Source organism: Anolis carolinensis, unplaced genomic scaffold, assembly GCF_035594765.1.
Source record: "Anolis carolinensis isolate JA03-04 unplaced genomic scaffold, rAnoCar3.1.pri scaffold_10, whole genome shotgun sequence".
In the NCBI taxonomy this organism is placed as follows: Eukaryota; Metazoa; Chordata; class Lepidosauria; order Squamata; family Dactyloidae; genus Anolis; species Anolis carolinensis.
In genome coordinates, this window is record NW_026943821.1 from 27,623,444 (window position 1) to 27,639,945 (window position 16,502).

At 40.4% G+C, this 16,502-nt stretch overlaps 1 protein-coding gene across 2 annotated transcripts in view; it reads left to right on the forward strand.

The window, feature by feature from the left end:
• asap3 (ArfGAP with SH3 domain, ankyrin repeat and PH domain 3) overlaps positions 1-16,502 on the forward strand; it is a 55,888-nt gene that overhangs the window by 23,680 nt on the left and 15,706 nt on the right. For both annotated transcript variants that reach the window (XM_062962841.1, XM_062962842.1), the window contains 10 exons: positions 2,359-2,445; positions 3,944-4,053; positions 4,943-5,012; positions 5,913-6,000; positions 6,174-6,222; positions 10,163-10,350; positions 11,665-11,798; positions 13,566-13,660; positions 14,177-14,357; positions 14,541-14,626. In XM_062962841.1, the coding sequence (XP_062818911.1) occupies positions 2,359-2,445; positions 3,944-4,053; positions 4,943-5,012; positions 5,913-6,000; positions 6,174-6,222; positions 10,163-10,350; positions 11,665-11,798; positions 13,566-13,660; positions 14,177-14,357; positions 14,541-14,626 (1,088 nt within the window). The remainder of the gene's footprint in view (positions 1-2,358; positions 2,446-3,943; positions 4,054-4,942; positions 5,013-5,912; positions 6,001-6,173; positions 6,223-10,162; positions 10,351-11,664; positions 11,799-13,565; positions 13,661-14,176; positions 14,358-14,540; positions 14,627-16,502) is intronic.

Sequence of the window (16,502 nt, forward strand, 5' to 3'; positions counted from 1 at the left end):
AAGGCACTTTAAGTTGAACAATCAAACAAAATTTTATTTTCACAAAGTCTATGACAGACTTGGCACACGTAGTTAAGGTTGCAAATGTAAACAGTCAACTTATAAAACCTTGCAGATGTTCCTTTCTTGCTTTTCCCCTTTAGCTGCTGGTTTAACTTCCTCCAAAGGCGAAGAGATCCTGAGGCCCTGAGCTATCAGAAAGAGCAGGTCGATAACTATCTAAACTCCAAGCTAGTTTTTGAGGCAAAGTAGGTAGAACTTCCTCCAGTGGCAGAGAAATCCTGAGATATTCTCTGCCCCAGTGCTAAGCTACTAATTTTAGAAAGAGCTCAGCACTGGTTTTAAAGGCAGGTCAGTACTTACGATGGCTTTGTCAGAGTTGGCCTGGCTTGGCCACACAAGCACATCTAAGTTCTTTCTTCTTCAGTCTAGAAGGCAAGAGGCTTCTCAAAATGGAGCCTTCTTTCCCCAGGAAAAGGGGCAGTCTCCAGAACAATAAGATACATTTGCAGGCTGCAAGCAGCAAAGCTTTGCAAACAGGCTACAAACTCTGCTAATGGTTGACTATCAGAGTGCTGCAGAATATGCAGCAACCCTGGAACAAATGCAAACAGGTGCTATTTTCTGCAACTATGAAAAAATGCAAACCAAACCTCTGGGGGACAGAACAGTTGGTTTTCCTGCCAAAAGCAGAAATGAAAAATTGTCCCGTGCTGTGAGTAATGTTACCTGATTTAAGGGATTCAAACACATTCAGAGCTTTATGTGGCTCTGGGGGAGGTGTTCTTCTCCGCTTCCAAGCATTGTTGTAGACACTTGCTTGGAGCGTCTTTTTGCCTTTTACCGCCAAAGCGGTACCTATTTATCTACTCACATTTGCAGGTTGGAAGGAGCTAGGGCTAACATCAGGAGCTCACCCCGTCTCGCGGATTCGAACTGCCAACCTCCAGGTCAGCGGTTCAGCAGCACAAGGACTTAACCCATAGCGCCACTGCAGTTCATTGAAAAACTATAGCAAAATTTGCTGCCATTGGATGTTCCACAAAAACAAAGTTTTTGTAGTTTAATAAACTTTTCCCATGTTTTTTTTAATGACAGGACCAATTAGGAAATGATATTGATAACCCAAGAACAAAGTGTGTTGTCGAAGGCTTTCATGGCCGGGATCACAGGGTTGTTGTGTGTTTTCCGGGCTGTATGGCCATGTTCCAGAAGCATTCTCTCCTGACGTTTCACCCACATCTATGGCAGGCATCCTCAGAGATTGTGAGGTATATGGAGACACTAAGCGAGGAAGGTTTATATATCTGTGGAGATTCCTGGGTGAAGAACTCTTGTCTGTTGGAGGCCAGTGTGAATGTTGTAGTTAATCACCTTTGTCAGCATTACATGGCCTTCCTAGCCTCACATCCTGGCCTGGGGGAATCCTTTGTTCAGAGTCATTCACTGCCCCTGATTGATTCCTGTCTGGAATTCTTCTGTCAACAGACAAGAATTCTTCTCCCTACCCGGGAACTTCCACAGGTATGTGAACCTTCCTTGCTTAGTGTCTCCATAGCTCATAACCTCCGAGGATGCCTGCCATAGATATGGGTGAAACGTCAGGAGAGAGTGCTTCTGGAACATGGCCATACTGCCCGGAAAGCATACAACAACCCCAGGAACAAATAATCCTAATGTTATTTATTATTTGTTTATTTACAGTATTTATATTCCGCCCTTCTTTCTCACCTCAAAGGGGACTTGGAGCGGATCACATTGTATCCATCCAGGGCAACCATTCAATGCCCATATGCACATAGAGCCGAGACAGAGACAGACGCAGAGGCAATTTAACCTTCTCCTGAGGGGATGTTCGTTTCTGGCTTCATCATCCACTGTGATGGCACTTCCTCATTCCAACGTCGTAAATTAGTTAAATTTGCCTCCCCACTTTATAAGTGGTACCTTATTTCCTACTTGATAGATGCAACTATCTTTCGGGTTGCTAGGTCAGCAACGAGCAGGGGCTATTTTTTTTTAATTGATGGGTGCTCACCCCGCCATGGGCTGGCCTCGAACTCATGACCTCCTGGTCAGAGTGATTTATTGCAGCAGGCTGCTCACTAGCCTGCGCCACAGCCCGGCCCCATGTTAATGATGTTAATGGTGCAAGTGGAGTTGCTGCAAGTCATAATGTTGTTTTGTCTACACTCTGGGCCTTACAGCCCGACTCCGGTAGTAGCACAGAATGCTCCTCGGAGTGTCTTTGCTCCGCCGTGGCTGCAACTCCCGGCCACCGGCTGGACCGCTTTCCGCCGGCGTGGCGTCCGTGCCCTTGATGCCACCTCCTTCTCCTCCTTCTTCTTCTCTTTCCAGCTCCGCCAGGCCAAGGAGGAAGAGGTCAAGCAGCTCACGCACATCCGCGACTCCCTCCGAGGCCTTTTGCAGATGGAGAACAAGGGGGTGAGTGAGTGAGCGAGCGAGTGAGTGAGCGAGCATCCGGGGGATTTCCTCTGGGCCCACACTTGCCCATGCCTCTGAGGCACCCATATAGGTTTGCCATAAAACGTTTGGATCAGAGTTTGCATCAGGCCTGGGCCAACTTCGGCCGTCCTTCCTGGTGCTTTGGACTCCAACTCCCACAATTACTAACAGCCGGTAGCTAATCCATTACGGTAGAGTTCCGGTTATCCGACTTGCACTTATCTGACACACTGTATTATCCGACGCACCGGCTAATCCATTAGTAATAATACGAGGGTTATCCAGAAAGTAGATGAATGAGCTTGGCAACTCCTTCCACACAAAACTCTGCCACCTGCGTCCTCAACACAGCGTTTTGGCGACAATGCGCAGCTGCGGGAAGGGTGACCGGCAGAGTTTTGTGGGGAAGGAGTTGCCAAGCTCATTCATTGCTATGAGAAGTGCTTAGATTTGAATGGGGACTATGTTGAGAAGTGGTATTTGGGTGTGGCTTTCAACTGCATATGGTAATGTTTTCTCCTATACTTTGTTCATTTTTAAATTCCAAAACAGCATTAATCCTTATTCTCACACGCTTTTCCCAGTATCCTGAGCAAAGAGTTGATGGCATTGAGGTTCTGGGTTTTTGCCTGCCACTTTTGGACTCTTGCTTGCTGAGGTGTTCTTGCAAGTATCCCTGTAGATCTTAGAAAACTATTTCTTGATTTATGGCGTTGGCTTGCTGGCTGATATCCGAATAGAGGATGGGCTGGAGATGTCAGTGCCTTGGTCCTTTCATTATTCAAATCTAGGCACGTCTCATAGCGATGAATGAGCTTGGCAGCTCCTTCCCCACAAAACTTTGCCGCTTGCGTCCTCAACGCAGAGCTTTGGCGACGATGCGCAGCTACGGGAAGGGGTAGCCGGCTAATTGAGGACACAAGCGGCAGAGTTTTGTGGGGAAAGAGTTGCCAAGCTCATTCATTGCTATGGTAAGTGCCTAGATCTGAATGACGACTATGTTGAGAAGTGGAATTTGGGTGTGGCTTTCAACTGCATATGGTAAATGTTTTCTCCTATACTTTGTTCATTTTTAATTCCAAAGCGTAATCTACTTTCTGGATAACCCTCGTGTAATAAAACTTTATATCCTGCCTTATCTCTCCGAGGGGACTCAGGGTGCTTTCCAACAAGTAACAGCAAACATTCAATGCCATAATAATAAAGCATTACCAATACATTATGCTGTCCATACCATCGTGTGATGCTTTTCATTGCTTTTAATTACTCTGATTTTATCTGCTTGGTTTTTAATGTATTTGTCCATTATTTTATTTTGTGTATTGTTGGAATGTTTTAAGTTTATGTTAAATATGTTGTGTTGTTGTTTCGGGCTGGTCCCTGTTGTGAGCTGCCCCGAGTCCCTTCGGGGAGATGGGGCGGGATATAAAAATAAAGTTTATTTTTATTTATTTTATGATGCCTCTTGGCCATTCAGGAAAATCTCAACAGGAAGAACTCTGGGAGTGGGTACAGCATCCATCAGCACCAAGGCAACAAGCAGTACGGGACCGAGAAGTCGGGCTTCCTCTACAAGAAGAGTGACGGGTCAGAGCCAGACATGTGTGGCCTTTGTGCTGCGTGTTCCATGCGTGTGCCATTAAATGTACTTCTGCACCACTCTGGCCAAAGCAAGAATCAATTGTGTCATTTTAGCCAACAGAAACATACCCTTATTTGGTACAATCCCTTCCACACCTTGGTGCAATTGCAGAATTCTGGCAATTTGTTGATACAAATCCCTGCCGTCCGTCTCCTGTATTGATTGATTTATTTATTTACAGTATTAATTTTCTGCCCTTCTTTCTCACCCCGAAGGGGACTCAGGGCGGATTACAATGAACACATATATGGCAAACATTCAATGCCAACAGACAAACAACATACAGTATAGACAGACACAGAGGCATTTAACATTTTTCCAGTTTCACGATTCCGGCCACAGGGGGAGCTGTTGCTTCACCGTCCACTAGTGGCTGTACTTCCTCATTCCTTTCCTCGTGTTTTGCTGGCAGTTTTATGGTGTTGTAAATTAGTTAAATTAGCCTCCCCGCATAAAGCGTACCTAAATTTCCCTACTTGACAGATGCAACTGTCTTTCGGGGCTGCAAAGGTCAACAGCAAGCTGGGCTATTTAATGGTCGACCCAGGCTTCGAACTCATGACCTTTCTGTCAGTAGTGATTTATTGCAGCTGGTTACTAGCCAGGTGCACCACAGCCCGGCCCTGTATAGCTTTGTTTCCTATCCGTGTGAGTTCATCATCCAGTGTCCATTTTTCTTGGTTTCATCTCTTCTTGTCTGTGAAGTATTTCCTCTTTATCTGTTCATTTTGGGCAATGTGCAAATGGCCATTGTATAGAACATTTGTTACTTGGGATCTTGGCTGCCATTTCTGATTCCTCTGTTTTGATTCTCTCTCTGTCTCTCTCTCCTAGGATTAGGAAAGTCTGGCAGAAGAGGAAGTGCGGAGTGAAGTACGGATTCCTCACCATCTCCCACAGCACAGTAAGTCGGGCTTACAGAGTGGGAGTGACATCTGTCACCAAAGGAACCACATGTTCAGTGAATGCAAACATAGGGCGGTAGGGAAGTGTTTATTTATTTATTATTTATTACAACATTTATATCCTGTCCTTCTCACCCGAGAGGGGACTCAGGGCGGCTTACAATAAACACACATATAAAAAATTATACAATACACTATAAATCAGATTAAAAATTATTAACTTGCATTGCAGCCAGAAGAGGCCACAGAAGGGGAAAATATTTTGGATTCCACAGGGGAAAGTTAAAGTCCTGGGTCCCTGGAATCAGCCTTTAGATGATTGAGAGTTTTCAAGAGAAGCTAGATTAGGCCTGAGAACAGAGGGAGTGAAAAATAGGCGAATTAGATTCTCTGAGAGACTCCGTGGGAAGACCTTGAAGCCCAAGCGTGTTAGACATGATCTCATGGCTACTTGGTCGGGCTGAAATTAAGGAGATCATGTCTAACACATTTGGGCTTCAAGGTCTTCCCATAGAGTCTCAGAGCATCTAATTTGCCTATTTTTCACTCCCTCTGTGAAAATAATATATTGCAAAATATTTATTTATTTATTTATTTACAGCACTTATATTCCACCCTTCTTTCTCACCCGGAAGGGGACTCAGGGCGGATCACATTACACATGTAAGGCAAACATTCAATGCCTTTTAACATAGAACAAAGACAAGACAAACGCAGGCTCCGAGCTGGCCTCGAACTCATGACCTCCTGGTCAGAGTGATTTGTTGCAGCTGGCTGCAGCTGGCTGCTCACCAGGCTGCGCCACAGCCCGGGCCTATATAGATCAATAGATATAGATCCATCTTAGTTGATAGAGATGACTGGATGATGGACTAACCTCCCAAACTCTGCTTTTGCAGATAAACCGGCCTCCTGTAAAGTTAAATCTGCTGACCTGCCAAGTGAGACCCCATTCAGAGGATAAGAAGTCCTTTGACCTTGTGACACGTATGTAAAGAACTTGTTCGTGAAGTCTGAAACCAACTTCTTGCAGCTGTATCACAGCTGGATTAACCAGTTCTAGTTAGAGGATGCTATGGTTTTACATTGGGTCCTCCAGATCTGTAAGGGTTTGGTTTTGGGACTCCCATGGATGACAAAAAAAAAATTTCTCCTTGCAGACAGCCGGACTTATCACTTCCAAGCAGAAGATGAACAAGAGTGTGTTGTGTAAGTTCTACTGTTTACTTTGGGAAACTCCTCATTGGGTGCTGGTATTAATAAAGAGAACGAGCAGTTTATTATTAATATTTATTTACAACATTTCTACCCCGCCCTTCTCACCCTAGGGGACTCAGGGCGGCTTACAACAACTGGCAAAATTCAATGCCGAACAATCAATAAAAACAGCAACACATCAAAAATCATATACAGTAATCCATAAAATACAATAATCAAGCTTAAAACATATAGTTACTTATTACCATTCTTCCAAGGAACCATTGCACATAAACCTAAGTCCAGACCATGTCAATACAGTACTTGTTAATCCATGTTTTTATTAGTTCTTGTCATTTGTTTTTATTGGCTAATGTTTAAATTTTTATAATTGTGCATGTTCTTTGTCTATTGTTGTGTTTTATATTGCTATTGTTTTTATTCGGGCTCGGCCTGAGGCCCCTTTGTGGAGACAGAAGCGGGGTATAACAATAAAGTTATTATTATTATTATTATTATTATTATTATTATTATTATTATTATTATTACTTTATTATGACACAGCAAACAAGATAGACATGCTGGATTTCATATCACAAAATCACAAGTCGAACACTTCCCAAGTGTCTGGGACTGTGTGATGTATTTTCGGATGATGCTGCAGATCCCATCAGGGTGGCCTTTTGCAGTTGGCAATCGTAATTTTGTCCATGTCTATTGTTTCCAAATGCCGGCTGAGATCTTTTGGCATGGCACCTAGTGTGCCCATCACCACCGGGACCACCTGCACTGGTTTCTGCCAGAGTCTTTGAAGTTCAATCTTGAGGTCCTGATAGCGGCTGAGTTTTTCCTGTTGTTTTTCTTCAATGCGACTGTCACCTGGGATGGCAACATCAATGATCCAAACCTTGTTCTTTTCCACAACTGTGATGTCTGGTGTGTTGTGTTCCAGAACTTTGTCAGTCTGGATTCGGAAGTCCCACAGTATCTTTGCATGTTCATTTTCCAATACTTTTGAAGGTTTGTGATCCCACCAGTTCTTTGCTGCTGGCAGGTGGTACTTGAGGCATAAGTTCCAATGAATCATTTGGGCCACATAGTTGTGCCTCTGTTTGTAGTCTGTCTGTGCAATTTTCTTACAGCAGCTGAGGAGATGATCCATGGTTTCGTCGGTTTCCTTGCACAGTCAATAATAATAGTAATTATTATTATTATTATTATTATTATTATTATTATTATTATTATTATTACTTGTTTATTAAATGCTTGCGCACAAAGCCATGTCTCCTCTTTCCCAAAATGACACTGTTCTTATGACATTTGCATTTAACCCTGAGTAGCAGGGTATTGGATAGCGTTGGACAATGAACACAAATGGGTGTTTCTTTGGCCCCAAAGAGCTTGTGGGTCAAGTAATTTCAGCGAAGGCAACGAGAGAGAGGAAAGCCTTGATAAGGGGGTTGTGTTGTGTCTGGAAGACTTCATCCGCCAATGGTGATCATCTATGGCAGGGGTCCTCAAACTTTTTAATCCGAGAGCCGGTCCACAATCCTTGAGACTGTTGAGGGGCCGGATTATCATTTGAAAAAGAAATACAAACAAATTCCGATGCACACTGCACATGTCTTATTTGTAGTATAAAAACAACAACAAGAACAATGAAAGAACAATACAATATTTAAAAATAAAAACAATTTTAACCCAACATACATTTATCAGGATTTCAATGGGAAGTGTGCTCCTGATTCTGGCCAATGAGATAGTCAAGTTAGTTAGGATTGTTGTTGTTGTTGTTGTTGTTGTGTGCCTTCAAGTCATTTCAGACTTTGGGCGAGCCTAAGTCTAAAATATATTTATTTATTATTTATTTATTTACTACATTTATATCCCACCCTTCCCACCCCAAAGGGGACTCAGAGCGGCTTACAAATTATATGTACATACAATATATTATATTATTAGCATAGCACAATATTAGCATTATATATTACTATATTGAACTATACCACTATACTGTAATATTATTAGTAATACTATATGTAATATAGAATATATAATTAATATTATTATATGGTATTATTATTAGTGTTATATTGTATTACATTATAATATTATCAGTATTATATGTACATACAATATATTATATTATTAGCATAGCACAATATTAGCATTATATACCACTGTACTGTAATATTATTAGTAATATTATATGTAATATAGAATATATAATTAATATTATTATATGGTATTATTATTATTAGTGTTATATTGTATTACATTATAATATTATTATCAATATTATATGTACATACATACAATATATTATATTATTAGCATAGCACAATATTAGCATTATATATTACTATATTGAACTATACCACTATACTGTAATATTATTAGTAATACTATATGTAATATAGAATATATAATTATTATATGGTATTATTATTAGTGTTATATTGTATTACATTATAATATTATCAGCATTATATCTAGATACAATATATTATATTATTAGCATAGCACAATATTAGCATTATATACCACTCTACTGTAATATTATTAGTAATATTATATGTAATATAGAATATATAATTAATATTATTATATAGTATTATTATTATTAGTGTTATATTGTATTACATTATAATATTATTATCAATATTATATGTACATACATACAATATATTATATTATTAGCATAGCACAATATTAGCATTATATATTACTATATTGAACTATACCACTATACTGTAATATTATTAGTAATACTATATGTAATATAGAATATATAATTAATATTATTATATGGTATTATTATTATTAGTGTTATATTGTATTACATTATAATATTATCAGTATTATATGTACATACAATATATTATATTATTAGCATAGCACAATATTAGCATTATATACCACTGTACTGTAATATTATTAGTAATATTATATGTAATATAGAATATATAATTAATATTATTATATGGTATTATTATTATTAGTGTTATATTGTATTACATTATAATATTATTATCAATATTATATGTACATACATACAATATATTATATTATTAGCATAGCACAATATTAGCATTATATACCACTGTACTGTAATATTATTAGTAATATTATATGTAATATAGAATATATAATTAATATTATTATATGGTATTATTATTATTATTAGTGTTATATTGTATTACATTATAATAATATTATCAATATTATATGTATATACAATATATGATACTAGCTGTGCCCGGCCACGTGTTGCTGTGGCGAAGTATGGTGATATGGGAAATAAAGTATCTTATATTATCTGCTTAGAACTGGATTATATGAGGCCCCTTCTACACAACTGTATAAAATGCACACTGAAGTGGATTATATGGCAGTGTGGAGTCAAGATAATCCAGTGCAAAGCAGATAATATAAGATTATAAATGGGTTATATAGCTGCGTGGAAGGGCCTTGAGTCTACACTGCCCTATAATTCAGTTAAAATCAGATAATCTGTATTTTATAGGCAGTGGGGAAGAGGCCTAAGTGAGACCTAACTCTGCCTCTCCCCTAGGCTGAGTGGGTTGCTAGGAGACCAAGTGGGCGGAGCTTAGCCTTCTAACTGGCAGCAATTGGATAAAAACAATTATTCCTCTCCCTCTAATTAGGACTTTATTTTTCTTTTCTTTTTGTTGTATCAACCTAGAGGCATGGATGAGGGGTTGTGCTGTCAATTTTCGAGGTTGTGGGGTGTTTACCTTTGTTGTTTTGTCCGCTGCCGTGACGCCATCACTCTTTTATATATATAGATACAATATATGATATTATAAAACTGAGGGCGGGGGCCAGGTAAATGACCTCGGAGGGCCTTAGTTTGGGGACCCCTGATCTATGGAATGGTTGGTCCTCTATGAAAGGTGACGGACGGTGTCTTTCTTCATGGGCCGGCCAGGTGGGTGTCTGTGCTCCAGAACAGCAAGGACGAATCCCTCAGCAAGGCCTTCAAGGGGGACCCCGGGAGCTGCGTGTCTTCCGCGGCCGGCGTGGCCGACACCGGGCTGCAGGAATTGACCAAGCTCATCATCGCCGAGGTGAAGAACCTGCCCGGGAACAGGCACTGCTGCGACTGCGGAGCTCCAGGTACAAACAGAGAATCTCCTAGAACTAAGCTAGAAGTTTCAATAGACGAGGGTTGAATGAAAAGTAATGCCTCCACCTTCGTTACTTGGGTTTGGATGGGAATATTTTAATAAATATTGAATAATCCTTAGAATGTGCTCTTTAACTACCACTATTCGCACATAATCACCAGACAATTGGATACATTTCTGCCAATGAAGAACAAGTTTTCTGAAGCCGCCACGGAAGAAGTCGGCACTCTGTTTTCACAACGTGCGTCTCACAGGACCCGATAGCCAAGCAAAGCAATAATGTGACCCACACGTTCTTGTGAAATGCCGATTATGCTTGAAATTCTTCTGCTGTCAAGAATTCAATGACGGAATGTTGCTTAAGTCGCATGGACTGACCGTCTGCGCAGGGTTCCATACTTCGAACTTTAACAACACAACCGTTCAATGCTAAGGCTTCCCGCCTAATGGAACTGTTGTAGTCTGATTGACAGATGGCAATGATGGACTGTTGTAGTTGTAGTCTGATTGAGAGATGGCAATAATGGACTGTGCGTGGAAGCTCTGCAGGGCCTTGGAAAAATTTCCCTTTGCAATACTCCCCAGGAATTCCAAAGCAGCATGCCATTAGCCATTGCTGGGAACTCTGGGAGTTGTAGTCCCCAAAGTCGAACATGACTAGACTTAACATTAGCGGAAAACCTTTACCTTTACCAATATACAATATATTATATTACGAGGGTTGAATGAAAAGTAATGCCTCCACCTTCGTTACTTGGGTTTGGATGGGAATATTTTAATAAATCAAGCACAGAAATAATCCTCAGAACATGTTCTTTAACGACCACTATTCACTTTCCCACACCATCACCAGACAATTGGATACATTTCTGCCAACGATGAACAAGTTTTCTGAAGCCGTCACAAAAGCCGTTGACACTCTGTTTCTGCAACCGGCGTCTCACAGAACCCACTGAGCACAGATCTTCAAACAGCCAAGGAAAGCAATACTGTGACCCACATGTTCTTGTGAAATGCCAATTGCGCTTGAAATTTCTCTCTGAGTGATATGACGATCGTCCTGAATCAATCTGTCCACCTTTTGCTTGGGAAATGAATTATAATATTACAGAGTGAGGAGAAGAATGAGAAAGCCTTCAACCCAGAAGGGACTCAGGAATAAGAGTAGACTATGACCATCTGCATTTCTGTGCATTTTTTGAGCTGATTCTCTATAGGAGGGAGTTTCCTGTGCATAAGAAGAATAGGGAGGAAATGTAATAATTTTTGTACAAAGCCTCAATGCTCCCCTGTTCCCTTACAGATCCCACGTGGCTCTCGACCAACCTTGGCATCCTGACGTGCATCGAGTGCTCGGGGATTCACCGCGAATTGGGCGTCCATTATTCCCGCATCCAGTCGCTGACGCTGGACGTGCTCAGCACCTCCGAACTCCTGGTGAGCGACAGATCCGAACATTGGGAGCAATGGGCTGTTTATCCTCTTCTTTCTCTCTTTCTTTTGGGCCAAATATGCTTTTCTGGACTCCCAAACTGACCGAAACACTCATAAACAACCAAATTTGTTATGTATGAGATGTATCGCAAATGATCCACTATAAAACCATTGCAGAGATCAGCAATAAGAGGCCATGAAACAGATTCTATGCAGCAGTGGCTATTTCCCTGGACCTCATGTTGGCCAGCTCCACTTTTTTTGTGATTGTTTTAGTCAATTGTTATGTTTTGTTTTTAATTCTTAGAAGGTTTTATAGTGTTTTTAGTGTTTTATCGTACAATGTTTTATGCTGATTTTATATTGGAAACCCCCCTGAGTCCCTTTCGGGAGAGAGGGCGGTATAGAAATAAACTTTTAGTTACTTACTACTTTTTTTGTGGCTGCAGGAAACAGGATAATAATAGTAGTAGTTGTAGTAGTCATAGTAGTAGTAGTAGTAGTAGTAGTAATAATAATAATAATAATATCCAGTGTGCCAATCACCACTGAGAAACCAGTGCAGGTGGTCCCGGTGGTGATCGGCACACTGGATGATGATGATGATAATAATAATAATAATAATAATAATAATAATAATAATAATAATAATAATGGGTGCACACTGGGTGCCGTGCCAAAAGATCTCAGCCAGCATTTGGAAACAATAGACATGGACAAAATTACGATCTGCCAACTGCAAAAGGCCACCCGACTGGGATCTGAGCGCATCATCTGAAAATACATCACACAGTCCTAGACACTTGGGAAGTGTTCGACTTGTGATTTTGTGAAACGAAATCCAGCATATCTATCTTGTTTGCTGTGTCATACAATAAAATAATAATAATAATAATAATAATAATAATAATAATAATAATAATAATAGTATACATCACACAGTCCTAGACACTTGGGAAGTGTTCGACTTGTGATTTTGTGATACGAAATCCAGCATATCTATCTTGTTTGCTGTGTCATACAATAAAATAAAATAATAATAATAATGATGATTAATTACATACTGTCTTATCTCCTCAAGGGACTCAGAGCGATTTCCAACACAACAGAACACATACAAGTTAAAACCATACAGCAATTAGAACATAATACCACATGAACATAAGTTCATAAGACATATAATCAGTTAACCAAGATTTAAAACCTAATGACAAAAATTCCCTCAATAAAACCAGATACAGTGACCAGGATTCAATGTTGGAGTGGCCAACTATAATAATAATAATAATAATAAACTTTATTTTTATATCCCGCCCCATCTCCCCGAAGGGACTCGGGGCGGCTTACAACAGGGACAAGCCCGAAAACAACAACACAAGACATTTGACCAAAAACATTCCAACGATTCACAAAATAAATAATAAATACATTAAAATCCAAACTATAAGGTGTTGTTGAAGGCTTTCATGGCTGGAATCATTGGGTTGCTGTGAGTTTTCTGGGCTGTCTGGCCATGTTCCAGACAGAGGGGGGGGGGGGGGGGAGAGAATGCTTCTGGAACATGGCCAGACAGCCCAGAAAACTCACAGCAACCCAACAGGATAATAGTTTCCTTGGGAGGCTTCCAGGAGATCCTGTTCTCATCCCATACAAGGTTGTCCCACCTGCACCACAACTGAGCAAACCAGAAATAAAAAAGTCACATCCAGAGTTGTTTCCTAGGATGATTCGTTTCCTCCCCATTGACCCATATTTCTTACCTTCCCATAGCTGGCCGTCAGCATTGGAAATGCCAAGTTTAATGACGTCATGGAGGCCACTTTGCCGGCACAAGGCAGCCTGAAGCCCTCCTCGACCAGCGACATGTGAGTGGACACTGACATTCTTGCAAGGAAAAGGTGTTGGTGTGGTGGCCATTGTAGGGTAGATGCCATCTCCCAGAATGAGAAACTAGTCCAGAAATGTCCTATTTCTTCTGGGGTTATTCAATGGGGATATTCTGTGCCGGCACAGCAACATCTTTGGAAATGTCTAGACCTCAAAAGTGGGAGCTCTGACCAATTCCGTGGACTCATCCCACCAAGTCCATGAATCTACTCTATTCAGGATGGACACTTCTTGGGGAATTTGGGGTTAAGTCACAGTGCAAGGCCATAGCAAACTCCCTTTGAGCAAATCTTTCCAAGGAAAACCAATGACAAGTGTCCAATGTCAGATAGAAATTGGAGACAGACAACAGCAATTTTGAAATTAAACAGGAAGAATGGGGATGCTGGAGGAGGAGACGGATCCTTGCTCGAGTCCAGAAAGTCTTTTCTTGGTCATCTTTTCTCAGTAGTCATCTCACCGTTTTTGAGAACGTTCCTTCTCTTGGGTTGCAGGGTTGCGCGGAAGGAATTCATCATGGCCAAGTACATGGAGCGCAAGTATGTCCACAAGTCCGCCAAGGACGAACCGCACCGCGTCTGGGAAGCCGTCAGGAGCCGGGATCTTCTGGCCACGCTTCAGGCCTTTGCCGAGGGACACGACCTGGCCAAGCCGTTGGCCAGCCCTGACGGACAGGTGAGTGGAAGGACACGAGAAGCATAGAGGATGCAGGATTTCCTTCGGATTAAGATCTACTTGGTCCTTTCGTTCTTGATCTGACTTGAACCCTTCTAAGAAGAGGTTTGGCACAGAAAGTTTAGCAAAATGTTGATTCTCTTTTGGCTCGCAAAGTGATTCTGTGTTGTCTTCCTGGGACAGGAACCAGGCGAGCGGGCCCTGCACCTGGCTGTGCGCTGGGCCAACAGGTCTTCCCTCCCACTGGTGGACTTCATCATTCAGAACGGGTAAATATTTCCTCAGAGGATTCCTTGCCTGCTGTCGGCAGAGATGGGTGGCACTGTGATGCCCTCTCCATCCAGGAGACCATAATTGTACATTATTATTATTATTATTATTATTATTATTATTATTATTATTATTATTATTATTATTATTATTTGAAACACAACAAGATGAGTCCACAGCAGAAACTCGGCTGGCTGTTGTATTGGATCACACGCCGGACACTCCCAAGTGTTTAGGGCTGTGTGATTTATTATTATTATTATTATTATTATTATTACTATTACTATTTGAAACACAACAAGATGAGTCCACAGTAGAAACTCTTCTGGCTGTTGTATTGGATCACACGCCGGACACTCCCAAGTGTTTAGGGCTGTGTGATTTATTATTATTATTATTATTATTATTATTATTACTATTACTATTACTATTTGAAACACAACAAGATGAGTCCACAGTAGAAACTCTTCTGGCTGTTGTATTGGATCACACGCCAGACACTCCCAAGTGTTTAGGGCTGTGTGATTTATTATTATTATTATTATTATTATTATTATTATTATTATTATTATTACTATTATTACTATTACTATTTGAAACACAACAAGATGAGTCCACAGTAGAAACTCTTCTGGCTGTTGTATTGGATCACATGCCGGACACTTCCCAAGTGTCTAGGACTGTGTGATGTATTGGCGCATAATGCGCACAGATCCCAGTCAGGTGGCCTTTTGCAACTGACAGGTGGTGATTTATTCAGTGCCGATTGTGTTCAAGTGCAGGCCAAGGCCTTTAATCCCTGCACCTAGTGTGCCGATCACCACTGGGACCACCTTGACTGGCTTGTGCCAGAGTCTTTGCAATTCGATCTTTAAATCCTCACATCGTGTCAACTTTTCCAGTTGTTTCTCCTTAATCCTGCTGTCCCCTGGGATTGCAACATTGACAATCCATACTTTGTCTTTTAACACAATCGTGAGGTCAGGAGTCTTATGCTCCAAAACCCTGTCTGTCTGAATTCGGAAGTCCCAGAGTAGCTTGAAATGTTCATTCTATTATTATTATTATTATTATTATTATTATTATTATTATTATTATTATTATTATTATATTATGACACAGCAAACAAGATAGATATGCTGGATTTCGTATCACAAAATCTCAAGTCGAACACTTCCCAAGTGTCCAGGACTGTGTGATATATTTTAGGATGATGTGTGCAGATCCCAGTAGGGTGGCCTTTTGCAGTTATTATTATTATTATTATTATTATTATTATTATTATTATTATTATTACTATTATTATTATTATTGTTATTATTATTGTATGGCACAGCAAACAAGATAGATATTCGTTTCACAAAATCAGTCGAACACTTCCCAAGTTTCTAGGACTGTGTGATGTATTTTCGGATAATGTGTGCAGATCCTAGTAAGGTGGCCTTTTGCAGTTGGCAGATCGTAATTTTGTCAATATCTATTGTTTCCAAATGCCGGCTGAGATCTTTTGGCATGGCACCCATATTATTATTATTATTATTATTATTATTATTATTATTATTATTATTATTATTATTATTTTATGACACAGCAAACAAGATAGATATGCTGGATTACATATCACAAAATCACAAGTCGAACACTTCCCAAGTGTCTAGGACTGTGTGATGTATTATTATTATTATTATTGACACAACGACGTTGTATGACACAGCAAACAAGATAGATATGCTGGATTTCGTTTCACAAAATCACAAGTCGAACACTTCCCAAGTGTCTAGGACTGTGTGATGTATTTTCGGATGATGCGTGCAGATCCCAGTAAGGTGGCCTTTTGCAGTTGGCAGATCGTAATTTTGTCAATGTCTATTGTTT